A 13,337-nucleotide genomic window follows, 5' to 3' on the forward strand; every position below is an offset into this window, starting at 1 on the left:
AAAGGTTATTTTCGTCCGTTTGGTCCACGTCGAAGCGGTAAGCGTCTTGTCAGTCATGTTCAGCACACTTTTGTTGTTGTTGCGTCTGTACGGTGCACTTTACAAGGAAGAGGTTTTAGTTAACCCGAGACGAGTACGGGAGTGTGCAATGAAACTGACGCCAAAGAAAAAGTAAAAAGAACGCCGTTTCCGCCTCGCTGCAAAACAACAAACTGTACCGGAAACGAGTCGTTGAACGAGTCGTTCTCGCTTGCGTTGGATGCGCTGGCCGAAACGGGGTGCAAAAGAGATGATGGAACCCGTTTACCCTGGAACCGTTTCAGGCGAAGCAGCCAAACGCGGGGTAAAAAATGGCCCCCTTTTCTGCCATCGTAAGCGGGCACTCGTGCGAAACAACCCCGTGGCGGTAGAGAAGGAGAGCAGGAGCGTGCCAAATGCCATTTCCAATACCCTTAGGCTCTTGGGGACCGAGTTAATGTTTCCGTTGGTGTTGGTGCACGGGGCCGGGCCGCGTTGCCGTAAAGCAGCCGAAAGTAAGGCTGGCGATGGGCGGGACGGATCGACATGGATGAGTTAGCGATGTTCAAGCGGCGTTACTAGTTCCGTGGGTTTAGCATGCTCCGGAAGCAATTAGGTTTCTTGATTTGGAAATATTCTTCCCGCTTTTCCCTTGGCCCTTTGAGCCAATTCGCTTTGCTTGTTAAAGGCAGAAACTTAAAGGGGTCGCAAGAAGATGCGTGCAAGTTTTCGCCCGCTATCAAAACTATCGACCGCTTTAAAGCAAACCAGCTTCACCAGCACTCCAGCAACATTACTTAAACCGGGCAATCAAACAACAATTTCGATAAACCCTTGGCATTATAAGAGAGGGGATCGGATTTTACGTGCGTCAACTTTCACCAGCTGCGATTCAGGCCGCTAACGCAAACAAGCTCAATCTCAGGAGGACAACGACATGGCCCGGCTCATATTAAGCTTTGCTCGAATCGCGGCTAAATATCCAACAAACCGCAAACCGACACTTTACCTAATCGGCAAACTTTCCGCTCACTCAATATCTCAAGGGTTGCTCCTTGCGGCTGGCTGGTGTTTGCGAGCGAGCGAGCGAGCGGTTACTATTTGCTGGAATGTGTCCATTGGTAACATACACTCACGCACATCCCGCACAGTGTCACTTTGAGCACTACGCAGTGACGTGCAGCAGCGGTCGCTAAATGGACAAACTTTCGATTGAACTACACGCGAGAGGTAAGGGAGGAGATTGTTGCTGCTCACGTCATGTGACAAGTTGTGGGAAAAACGGGTGGGGAAGCTGAACGGTAGCCCGGATATTAAGCATCACCGCCCAGGACACAGGCAGGCAGGCTACACACTCACATGAGATACACTCGACGCTTTGTGTATGTGTGTGTGTGTATAACGGTTGAAAGTTTTACTTCCACCGTCTGTGCGGGCGTACATCGTTGTGCAACGGTTAACGAGTAACTTCCGCTTGCGGTTGCTTGTTGCGGCTCTCGGTCTGTGCCGTGGACAGGTCGTTGACGGGTGAAGAATGGGCGCAAACAAACTCGCACAAAATAAAATGTTGAAAACAAAATATAAATTGCTTTAGTTTCTTGTCCGGCTAAAGTGAACCACTGGGAAAGAGGTAACTGTACCACTTTTTTCGTTTACATGTTCATTTATCTAGCGCTGTGGTTGGTATACATTGTGTGTACGCTCTTTTGTGGCAGGTACAGGGTTTCCCAAGGTTTTTTTTGGTTGCTTCCCGAAAATGTTTAATTGCTTCCCATATTGTTTGGTGTGTTCCTACGATTATTTGTGCGTTAGTCACAATTTCTTAGTTCAATTGTATTGATGTCCAATGAGACGATACCAATAAATCGTAGGAACGAACCAAAAATCTATGGGCCAAACCATAACCATACCAAAAATGACCCATATTTCAAATTCCTCATCCATAAAGGTTTTTGGAGATTTTTTTAAAAGAATTATTCTGGCTTTCATGTTTTAATTAAATTAAGGTAAAAACCGCCTTAGTTCTTCCAATTATTTAATTTAATCCTTTTTTATTTTTTTGAGTTAGGCTTGTGCTGTAATTTCTCTATTTTTTATAATGAGATATTGACTAAATCCTTCCTCGAATATCTGCCGACTGAAAAACGCAATACTTTTACATTCATTAACGATTTCTTTGACCTAGTTTGATTGTTTGACATAAAACAATGTTTTCAAAATTTAAAATATGATGTAAAAAGAGTTATATGTGAAATATGCTTTGATATAAAGTATTAAACTAATATAATATGTTGTAAAACGAGAATGATGCATCAGAAGATGCACGATTTCCAAAGTAAAAGGTAGTAGATGTAAAAACTTCGTTTTCAATTCCCAGCACCATTACATTTTGTCAGCTAATCCAGTTAAAAAAAATACGAAAAGTTGTGTAAACACTGGGCGAGATAGCAAAACTTGATGAAAATTAAACAAAAGGATCTAAGAGAACACAAGCCGACAAAACGAAAGGTGATAAAGCACGTCATAGCTGCTTAAAATCGACCACGATGTCCCACAAATGGCTTCATCAGACCATGGCTTCCATTGGGACAAAGCGTTCCGATCGCATGTTTTCCCGTGGAACTGCAAGATTGAAACAAAAGTTTTACCTCGCCCCTTCCGTTTTGTTTCAACCAGAATAGTGGAAAATGGAGCAAAATGTTCCACTCCATCGCAGTAGATACACGTTCCCATGCTGTGGTTGTGGTTTTTCTTGGAGAACGAGACCATTCCCAACTCAACCGAACAGCAGGATGCTGACCGCGCTAGTGATACATTGTGTGTACATCGCGTGGGTAGTGATGGTCGTTATTGTTGGCTTAAGTTTGTTCGTCCTGAACAACTAAAAAAAGAACTTCTCGCCTCGCTCACTCGCTCACTCGTTCGACACGAGACAAAAGCAGCAGCAACTGTGGGTGGTTGTTGCTACGAGATTTGGAGGATTTGGAACACTGATACAAGCAAAGACCGACTTGGTGTAAGTTCCCCCGAGCAACCGAAACGCCTACACTCACTCTTGAAACTTACCGGCATAGTAGTGTGGTTCCCGTTCGCGGAAGTGGTGGTGTCGCATGGAAACTTCCGGATCGCCCGGACGATGAAGTTGCGGAATCAGGTTCAACCAGAGTGCCATCTTGTGCCCCCGATAGTGGCTACGCATTTTTGGCTTCGTCGCTGAAATGAGATTTGACGTTGAAAAGAGATGTTCAATGAAATGATGGGAGCAAAGGTATGTCGTTTTCGCAAACGCAAAATCTCAGGGCTGTTAAAGTGCTGTTAAAGTTTCGCTCAGGAGTGAGCGTGGTTTAAATTAAGCCAAATAAAACCCCGAAACACGGAAAAGCGTGTGTGAATCGTGTATCGCTAAATTAATTTCATAACGTCAAGCTTTTAATTATCCGTTGAGTCTGCATTCATTGTTCCCCACAAGCTGAACATACGCCGTAGAAGAGAGGGAGCAGCAGCAGACAAAAAAAAGAACAATCAGTTTTAATTCTCATCACGTGCGATGACCTTTATTGTGCCAGTCCTTTTGCAAGCAATAATCATATTGGTGAGGTGTATAATTTTTCCCACACGCCAACGCGGTCTGGCCGAGCTGTTTTTGTTTTGTTTTTGTTCGAAGTGCTCTTTTGTTTTAACTCCACATATTTAACAACAAACACTTTTTTCCTGAGTGACGAAAGCCCCGGGGGCGAAGCGCGTTGAAAACAATTCTCCTGCGTTTGAGCCAAAATTATGAACCACCATTGAAAAGGGAGCATTTTTCATTTTGCTGTCCCGAGTTTTAAAGCATTCCTTGTTTCAATTTAACCCACCCGGCATTTTCCGGCATGAGTACGGGAAAGCGTTGAAACGGCATAGCAGGAGTGTCAAAATTTATGAAAATGCATTTTTCATCCCTCACCAGCAGGATATGATTTATGTCAATGATCCGGCCCCCGTCAGTGTCAGACAGGCACTCTGGGGAACAATGTCAAAACTTGTGTTCGAATCAAAGGACACGAATTCTGATTCTCCTCCTCTCAAACATGGCAGTTTATTCGGTAAGCTCGCCCAGGACGGAAGTGAAGATCTATCAGGCTCCTCTGTCACGTGCGCATCTTTGGTGCGATTTTGCCAAATAGATCCGTTTGTTTTCGGACGGTGTAGGATCTGGAAAGAAATTCTCTCCGGTTCGACTAATGCGTTCTTGGGAATGGTGTGAGCGACTGCTGGATGTAGAGCCGTTAGTGTGGGCTGTCAGTTTTCGACGTCTGATTTTTGGCTGTTTTTCAGTTCCTCGGAAGAATGGTACAAAGGAACCGTTCGCTTCTTGCACGTACGCTAGACGGAAGCGAGTGTGTTTGATGAAGCTTCTAGCTAGAAATGAATCTATTCTGGGTAGAAGCATAACAGGGGGAAACTCATTTGATCGTGTTATTGAGCGGAGTCTGAGCTCATTGTGACAGAGCTTGGTTTCAGCTTGGAGGTTGATGTGATTTTAATAAATATGGTTAGCATTAGGATGATTGAGTTGTGCGCAATACTGTGTAGTCTGATCTCTTTGGCACAAAGTTTTGTATTTTTTTAAATTACATAATAAGTTTGGCTTTAAACTGTGCGCTGGATTTTAAATAGTTCGTATCATAAGTTATTTCATGGAATCTACATTTATATGCAAACAGAAACCTCTGCTATTTTGCCCATACCATGCAACACAGAACATGCATAAGACTTTACAGGCAAACTTCCATAACCTGTTTAATAATTAGTTTGCTATGCAATTCCAAGAAGTACTGGGCGTCTCCATCGTATCGAGTAATTATTAGTCGGCATCGCGAAAGAAATGTTTAAAAAATAACCAAAGTCGTTGAAAATTGCTCAAATTTGGCATCACAAACGCAATGAGTTCATATTTTAATTTGACTGACTGGTCCTAGACTGTCTTTAAATAAACGATCGTATGCGATACCAATTAACAGCTGTTTAAGAACACTGTTTAAATGAGTTCATATGTTAATTTGACTTACTGGTCCTAGACTGTCTTTAAATAAACGATCGTATGCGATACAAATTAACAGCTGTTTAAGAACACTGTTTAATTATTTCTCTATATTTGCCTAAATGCGATATAGAGCAGTCGTTAACTGTTTTGACGATCGTTCATTTTGATAAGAATGAACAACAAATGTACTCGGTTAATGCCCGTACCAGCCATTGGTAAAAAAAGCTTTAAAAATTATTTATATTTTGAGCGATAATGTTTTCGAGATATTCCTACTTTCCCAATCTTTTACGTAAAAATGATGAAGTCATGAAGATAACAGATTTTTTTACAGTTTTGTCAATATTTTCGATTCATTTGAAACGATTTTTTAACTGTTTACTATACATATTTAAATAATATACACCTTTAATCGATAATTAAACAAAATTGTTTGAATTTATTCCTTGTTTTTGACCTAATGGCCTAATGAAAACAAAAACATTAACCCAACAACCATCCCAATTCACACCCGGTGTAATGGATACAAATATTTTTGATCCAGAAAAGAAAAGACGTAACGTATAATCTATCTAACCACGTAATGGGAACTGTCTATAAAACAAAGAGCTGCTAAAAATTAAGATAAATCATACGGGAAAACTTGTGTGTTGTAAAACCACTTCATAAAACGAAGTAGAATCAAACTAGTTTTCACTGTGAATAGTTTTAAGAATCCAATTGTAAGTTAAGCACATTCAAAACTCTAACGATTCTTATCACTCAACTAATCATAGACATCTGTCCTAACAGTGCCACTGAGGGGGGGGGGAAATAGCTGAAAAAAGTTGAAACGTGCGCTTACTAATGCACATTAATTTATCTTCGTCACAATACATCCAGGCTATTTGTATTCCGAGCATACAGGCACACTCACACAAAGGGAAGACCCGGATGGAAAGAAAAACATACCCGATATAAGTTCTATTGAAAGCAGCCTAACAGCGAATGACATCTTGCGAAAACCGATTCAAAACTATTTCGACTTCCACCCACACCCGCCTGGGTTCCCCTACGCTGACAAAATACAACGTAAACAGGAACGAAATTGTCGATCCGCGCGCTCTCGCACAAACATGCCACACAACCTATAGCCGGTAAAAGGAAGACGGACTTATCCTTCTCCCATAGCGCCGCTAATACGAATATTGGCAGCGCCACACACCGTACGACGAAATGAAACTTTCAATTTGAAACACGGTGTCTGCTGCGACGTGAGCACGGATCTTCTCACGTGTGTGTGTATTCGGTGCTCCTTCCGAAAGGCAAAGCCGTCCGGGGTTTGCTTTTTATCCAGCGGGCGCACAGCACAGCCAGTAGCAGCAGCCGGTGGAACGAGCAGAGATGGAACGGATCGAGGACGAACGTGTGCACGATTGGGACGCATCCGCTGCATTGGAGATGAGAGTAGCAAAAGGATAATCCGCCCGTGTTTCGCAAAGAAGGTAGACGCGCAGCAAAAAGTGCTCGGAAATTGGATGGAAACTATCCTTTAGTAGTGCAGCAAATAAGCACTAAGCACTGTACGCTTGCACTGCGTCACTGTGGGAGAAGATGGTGGATTGAAGGCTGCTGGTAGATCAACCTAGCGACACACAGGACAGAAACACACTCACAAAACAGGGGTATTAAGTTTGCTCCACGCTAGGCTGAAAGATGAGCTCCAGCAGAAGCGTCTCGATCTCGATCGGCAGATGTGCCTCTCGGTGAGTATTGAATTGCACGCATTCGAATTCGCTACTAATAATGGATGGAGTGCTCTAAACGAGTAATCAATCCAACGGTTCCCGATTGAATTTTGGAACCCCGGCAAAAGGAGCCGGCAAGTTGTGGTCTAATTTGCCCCGGCACGAAGGGTTGTAGGAATAATGAGAGGCAAAGAATTGGATGCCTTTAACCTGCTCGCCCGAAGCAATGATGGTGCTGTTGTGGTTCACGAAGCAACCGTAAAGGAAGAAGTTGCTCCGCTTCGTTCGATGGCTTTCAAGCTACGCTTTTATCAGCAGCACAGGGGCGCAGCGGGGCCATGATTCTAATTAACAACAATCGTGTTCGCTTTTCGCTTGTTCAATTCGTGGGTAAGATCTTGCGCTTCAATGGTGCCGGGTACGAGTCAGTGAGCATTCGTGTCAAACCGACCGCTTTATGTTTAAATCACTCTACGCTCTGGCGCTGAGCGTTCGCCATTTCGGTGTTGGTTTCACAAGCAATCACTGCACCAGATCTCTACAGCCGTGGGTTTCGTTCAACCGTCAACGAAGACGTCAAATTGGCCCCTTTACGGGGTTAGTTCCGTGAATGGTTCATATTTGCTATGGCTAATGAAAAGCTAAAACTTAGTCATGCCTGCGAAACACTTCCGTTTCTCACCCCCGGTCTGGGCCGGGGTTTCGCTTGCCGGAGCCAATCTTTACGCCATTGCAGCCTTGCCGCCATGCCAACGCCCAAATAATTCACTGCTCAGTTCCGGGCGGCTTGCAACCCAAAGAAGATGCTGGCAGAAAGTTTAAAGACGCACGAAAAAAACAACAAAACATCGAGACACTGATCGAGATACTCCAAGTGCCATTTCTCTTTCCGGTGACAGTAATTCGTCACTTTCCCTCATTGACCTTCGCCATCATTTTCGGTGCCGGCTGGTTTTATCCCGCCGGGCCGGGGTTGCTAGTGGGCAGCTTGACATGGTACGATGAAAGCGTTTTGATCTTTTCCAGCATGATTCGAGCTTTCACTTAACGGTCGCTACGGCTCACTCATCCAACACTGGCAACCGTCTTTCGTACTGACGAGAACGCGCCGTTGCCTCTTACCACTACCACTGTCTCTCTTTCTACTCCTCTCTGTCACTCATTCTCTCTCTTCTTCTCAACAAGCCGAGATGTTTATTTTTCATTAGATTCTTTTCGGCTAATGAATGATGCAAACAAAAATATGCTTCATTTCATTCCCGGCTGCCGGGTTTCAATTTTCCACCAACAGTCTAGGGCACAGCCCGAGAGGACAATGCGGCCCCTTTGGTTACCCTTGGCATTAGTATGCGACCATTGTTCTATGGTAACCGAAAACTGGGGCTGTGGGTCGCCGGAAGAACAACAAGCATTACGCACGTCTGCTCCCGCACGGTGGTGGAGAGCTTTCACTTTTCACCGCCCAAATGAAGCGTTCTACCCCGATGCTTTCCGTTCTGTGCTGTGCTTGCGGGGATCGGGTGGGATGCCGGCCTACTCGTGCAGCATCTTTTGTGCCGTTGTTTTGTTTCGGCCTATTTTGCTGTCGTATTATTTTGGCTTTTGGTGTTTTTTTCCTCTCTTTCTTCTTGCTTTTGCGCCATGCGCTTCCTCCGGATGGAGATGAATGGAGCCCATGAGTATAAATCTTGAAAATAGATTCTTATCGGCGAGTTCGGCTTCGTTAGGTTTGTGCAAAACGACAGCCAACGACCGGATTCGCGTTCGCTTGGGAAAGGTGTGGAGGGAGGGAACGGATGGGGCCGTATCAGGCACTGAGCAGTGAGTTCAATTTATTATGCAAAACATTCGATTCTCGGTGCATTATGGCGAGTTACATAAACAGCGCTTTCCATTGTTATTGTAATTTGAAATGTAAGAAGGATTAAGTATCGCTTTCGAGCGGTTCAGGGGGGGGGGATTTACATATCTCAAGGGGAGATTTTAAAAAAGAAATACGATCAACACAATTATTTATTATCATTTGGGACGGAATTATTTATGCGATTTAATTAAGTTACATTGTCGGTAGAGAAAGATATTGTTTGGTTTAAGTTTTCTTTTACAATATACTGCCGTATGATGACGACTGCTACACAATTCAGCCATATTAGTCACGATATGAGCTTCGTGGCATTTTATTGTGTTTGTGACCTGTCATTGTGTCTTGGCAAATCTTGGCGGCTAGTTAGAAAAGCAACAGTTGGCGCGGATTGTCAATTACATGCTTTGTTATTTAACCAAGGTCCATAAATTAATACAGGCCGTCCAGTGTACTTTTACAAATCTTCATTTGACAGCTAGGGAGTTGAGAATTGCATTCAAAACCCTTAGCAATCATAACTCCCTATCTGTCAATCTTCTTAGAAATCTATATCCATCATCTTCATTCAAATTGGAAGCTATGAATAAAGCTTTCAGGTTCATTTCAATGTCTCGATATCGAGTTGAATATTGCTAAGAAAATCAGGTAAGTTTGTTGTTATTGGTCTGGCTATTTGTTAACCACTGTAATGTCGGCTGCCCTTTTCGAGATTGATTTTCCCAACCAGAAAAGCCTACTAGCCCTTCTAGAATAAGCTTCCTTGCAGTAAAAATTATATTTTGCACATTTTTTTTATTTTGAATAGTTTTCTTTGTATTGAATATTGAATAATGAATCATTTCACAAATTTCAAAATAAAGATTCTATCTTTCAATACGCAAAAATGTATAAGCGTTCTAAAGGAACGATCCAACATCAGTGGTAAATTCTACTTCCAAAAGCAAGCTTTAAAAATTGAAAGCATTAACCACCGTGGCTTTTTCCAAGAATCCCTCCATTTCCACATCCATCGCCTTCTTAAAACTGTAATTGAATGGAAACAACCAAACATTCCACGAAATTTATGAATCACATCCAAATCCGTACCATTTGTTTGCCTTCCGCCGCATCGTACACAATTCGTGAGGGGAAGAAACAAGAAAAAGCGGCAAAACAAGAACAGATTTTCCCCCCAGCAAAACCCCTAGCATCTTTTAATATTGGAAATCGTTTTCTTTAGCTGGTTCATGATTCAATTTTGCTACCACGTCCGTGTCCATTGCCCGCCAGCAAAATGGTACGCTCAATTGATGAAACAAAAACTGCTTTATCTTGTTCCACCGCCATGCGCCTCTTCCAACGGGGAAAGGAAACACACGCACAACTTTCCACCCTGCCCACAGTGGGCGGCGTGCCAGCGTTCAATACTTTTGGGCCGTTGAAATTGCCCCATAGATGTGTATCGATTTCATGGCCACTTGCGCACGCACCAATTGCCGGCAAACTTTGACGGGCGATTTGCCGCTAAAGCAAAGTCTCTCCCCTTCTTCAACTTCTTCTCTTAGGTAAAACAAACAAAGACAACGTGTGAAAGTTTGTACGCAAAAAGACAGGTTGGGGGAGAAATTAAAATCAACGTTTTCCTTTCCCAGTGAACAGAACAAAGCAGGATAAATATCGATCCACGAACATTGCCATCGATTTATCGACGGTGACAACCGGATCCCACCGAAAGGAGCGGCCAATGAATCGGAAAAAAAGTTGTCCATTTAATTGTTTACCCCTGAAAGTAAACCATAAATCTTCCGTTGGACAGCTGTAGTCATCGACTTGACCAGCAGCTGACATTTCTCTGTTTAAAGGACCTTTTTCTTCCGACCGTGTGCCGGAGGGGAAAGGCACAAGGAAAAGCAAAACAGATCCAAAACCCTCCGAAGCCATCGTAAACTTCAGCCATTCTTTCATCTCCCGTGTGGCCAGGGTCGCTCGTGCACTGTTGAACTTTTCCACAGGTTCGACCGGGAACTTTGAACGAGTTGCCGAAAGCCCCGACTTCACATTGTCATCACCCACTGGAGGAGGGGCGTCCCTGGGCGAACATTCGTCTTCACGCCAATTTCTTTCCGTGGAGTGTTTTAAGCGAAACGGCCCTTTGCCGGCACATATGTTTCGGCACGCAGCGCAAGCCCACACACACACCCGCAATTCTCACACGCCCGGCTATGGTTTCTTGGTTTTGGCCACAACATGGACGCCCGGCATATCTTGGTAACATATCTCGGGGAAGGAAAAAAAACCCATGAAACAAGCGTCGCTTCTGCTGCTGTTTTCGATGTTTTATTTCCTGCTCCACCCGAAACAGGCAGCAGTTCCTGTGAAGTAAATTTAAAAAGGATACACAGGCCACAAGCAAGTCCTCTTAGCTTGAAACTAGCAAACTTTATCGTCCCATCGTGTACCACTAGGTCCCTCGAAAAGAGAAAAAAAGCAAAAGCAGGGAAACCCAAAAGTTCCAGTGTCGCAAAAGGTTCGTACGGGTAAAAGATTTCCCACATTCGGCCGTCTCCCGCTCCCAGGACGTCCCGACTTCGGTTTGCTTCTTACAACGTAGAAAAGATTTTACTACTTAACCCTCAGCTCTTGGCAGGATGAAGAAAAACACAACGGCGAAAAAATAGCAGACAGCCAGCAAACTAGGAACGAAAAATGTGCTGGCCGGAAAATGGATTCGACCAAGCTCCTGTTAGTAGACTCCACCGTACACATCGTTGTCGCCGCTCGCGCGTGATCCGATAAGAGCCTTATAACTAAATTGAATTTATCTCTCACTCTCACTCTCTCTCTCTCTCTCTCTCACTCTATCTCTCTCTCTTACTCTGGGTCCTTTCAGTGTTTGGGAGTATTTCTTCCTGAACCGGAATCAGTGTGCATTTTCGTGAGGAACAAAAAAAAAGAAGGAAATCCTCGCCAGCTTTTTGAGGTTACGATCTGTTTTACCGATCTTGTGATTTCTTACGACAACAGCAAAAAAACGGCCAGGGATGTCGAACACAAGTCAGTCTGCGTTGGAGCAGTGAAGAACTATTTTGGGGAAAAATGTATAAGCCCTCGACGCAGGGATAGGTTATGGTTGCTCTCCAGACCGTTAGGCTGTTGGTCAACGACTCATTCATACCCTACGCTTACTAGCTTCGTTTGATGACCTTCATCAACTACCATGCCATGTTTGTCATCCCTGGCAAAGGACGCATGGGTCGAAATTATTCATGCTACGATCGTTCCTTTCATTCCTCTGTCTCTCTCTCTCTCTCTCTGTCTATTACCCACTCTGCCCGGGTAATCATTTCAATCGATCTTTGGTACCCCCAGCCAACCCGGGAGTTGCTTAACGCTGACTTACGACCGCTTGCGAACTACTCCACTGAATGCCTGGGCACGCATTTACCGCACCAGGGCAGGGTGTAATTTATCGAGGCAAGATAAGTTCACAAGCAATGGAGGTTTTTTTTTGCGTAGAACGGCACTTTTTTGTTCCGGGGTAGAAAGAAGCCAAAATTAAAGAACTACTAGCCCCAGGCCCTCTCAATATTCCGGCGAGGTTGCGTTTGCATAATTCAATGCAGTGGACTGCTCCGGCAACATATACACGCCCTTTGCCCGGTGGTCATTTTCAAGCTACAGTATACTCACAGATGCTCAGATACTGCTGCGTGGTGGTTTCGTACGTTTCCCACGTGATCAACCGGAAGCGGGTCCGCTCCTTCGCCGTACCGTAGTCGGGATGCAGCGGGGCCGCCTGCTGGTGGCCGGCCTCGTTCGGGTCGCCCGTTTTGCAGAAGTTGGTCACGAAGTTGAGCACCGCTTCGTTGACGCCCATGTCCTGGCGCGAGTAGTTCTGGGGAAAGACCGGCCCGCCCTGCACCAGCGGCAGCCCGAAGATGTACGGCAGATCTTCGCCCCGCACGCTCCCAAGCCGCTGATTTTTGCGAGAAGGAAGACAGCAAAAAAAAAAAAGCAGAGCAAGAATAAAATAGAAATATGATAAAAGGTTATAATACTTTAAAAAAATAAAACATAGAAAAAAATGGGAAGCACGGGCAACATCCGCTCGGGCAATGAAAAGCGGAAAGTCTTGAGCGGTGCATTAACTTTATTATATACGCCAAATGCGAGCGCGCTCGAACCAAGAAGCGGGTGGATGATAAGAGCTGAGAAGTAAATCATAGTTTATAGCTAGAATCTTCTTTGTTCGAGAGGCACAGAAAGAGAGAGAAGATGAAGAAGCGCAACGCTGTTAGAAATATTAATGCTCGAAAAGTATGCAGTTAAATCACACTCTAAATGTAAATCATGTGATAAGTTTTCTTTGTCCGCGCAAAAGCGCTCTAGAGTAAGAGCACAGCAAGTAGTTGAAGTTTGAAAATAGTGTGTTTGAAACTTTATGCAACTCATCACTGGCTGGTGATAAGTGTTCGGGTCAAGCATATTGATAAACCGATGGGCGCGTTGTACGGGAGGACGTTTTTACTACTTATTATGCTATAGGGCAGATATTTACACAATTTTGTTTGCTCCAATTATTGATAAATTGATAAACTTGCACCAAACACTGTGACTTGTGCCGTTTGAAATTAAACATGAAATTATTTAGAGTTTGAAAATTAATTTTTCAGAATGTATTGGAAAATCAAATAATTTGAAATTGATCCATAACGATACCTCA

The 13,337-nt window shown here is 44.0% G+C and overlaps 1 protein-coding gene across 2 annotated transcripts in view; it reads right to left on the reverse strand.

Moving 5' to 3' along the window:
* Nucleotides 1–13,337, reverse strand: part of LOC1280747 (neuroligin-4, X-linked) — a 154,399-nt gene that overhangs the window by 16,232 nt on the left and 124,830 nt on the right. For both annotated transcript variants that reach the window (XM_061657115.1, XM_061657116.1), the window contains 2 exons: nucleotides 12,305–12,590; nucleotides 3,085–3,231 (listed from right to left, as the gene is read on the reverse strand). In XM_061657115.1, the coding sequence (XP_061513099.1) occupies nucleotides 3,085–3,231; nucleotides 12,305–12,590 (433 nt within the window). The remainder of the gene's footprint in view (nucleotides 1–3,084; nucleotides 3,232–12,304; nucleotides 12,591–13,337) is intronic.

Source organism: Anopheles gambiae, chromosome 3 (assembly GCF_943734735.2).
Source record: "Anopheles gambiae chromosome 3, idAnoGambNW_F1_1, whole genome shotgun sequence".
Classification (NCBI taxonomy): domain Eukaryota; kingdom Metazoa; phylum Arthropoda; class Insecta; order Diptera; family Culicidae; genus Anopheles; species Anopheles gambiae.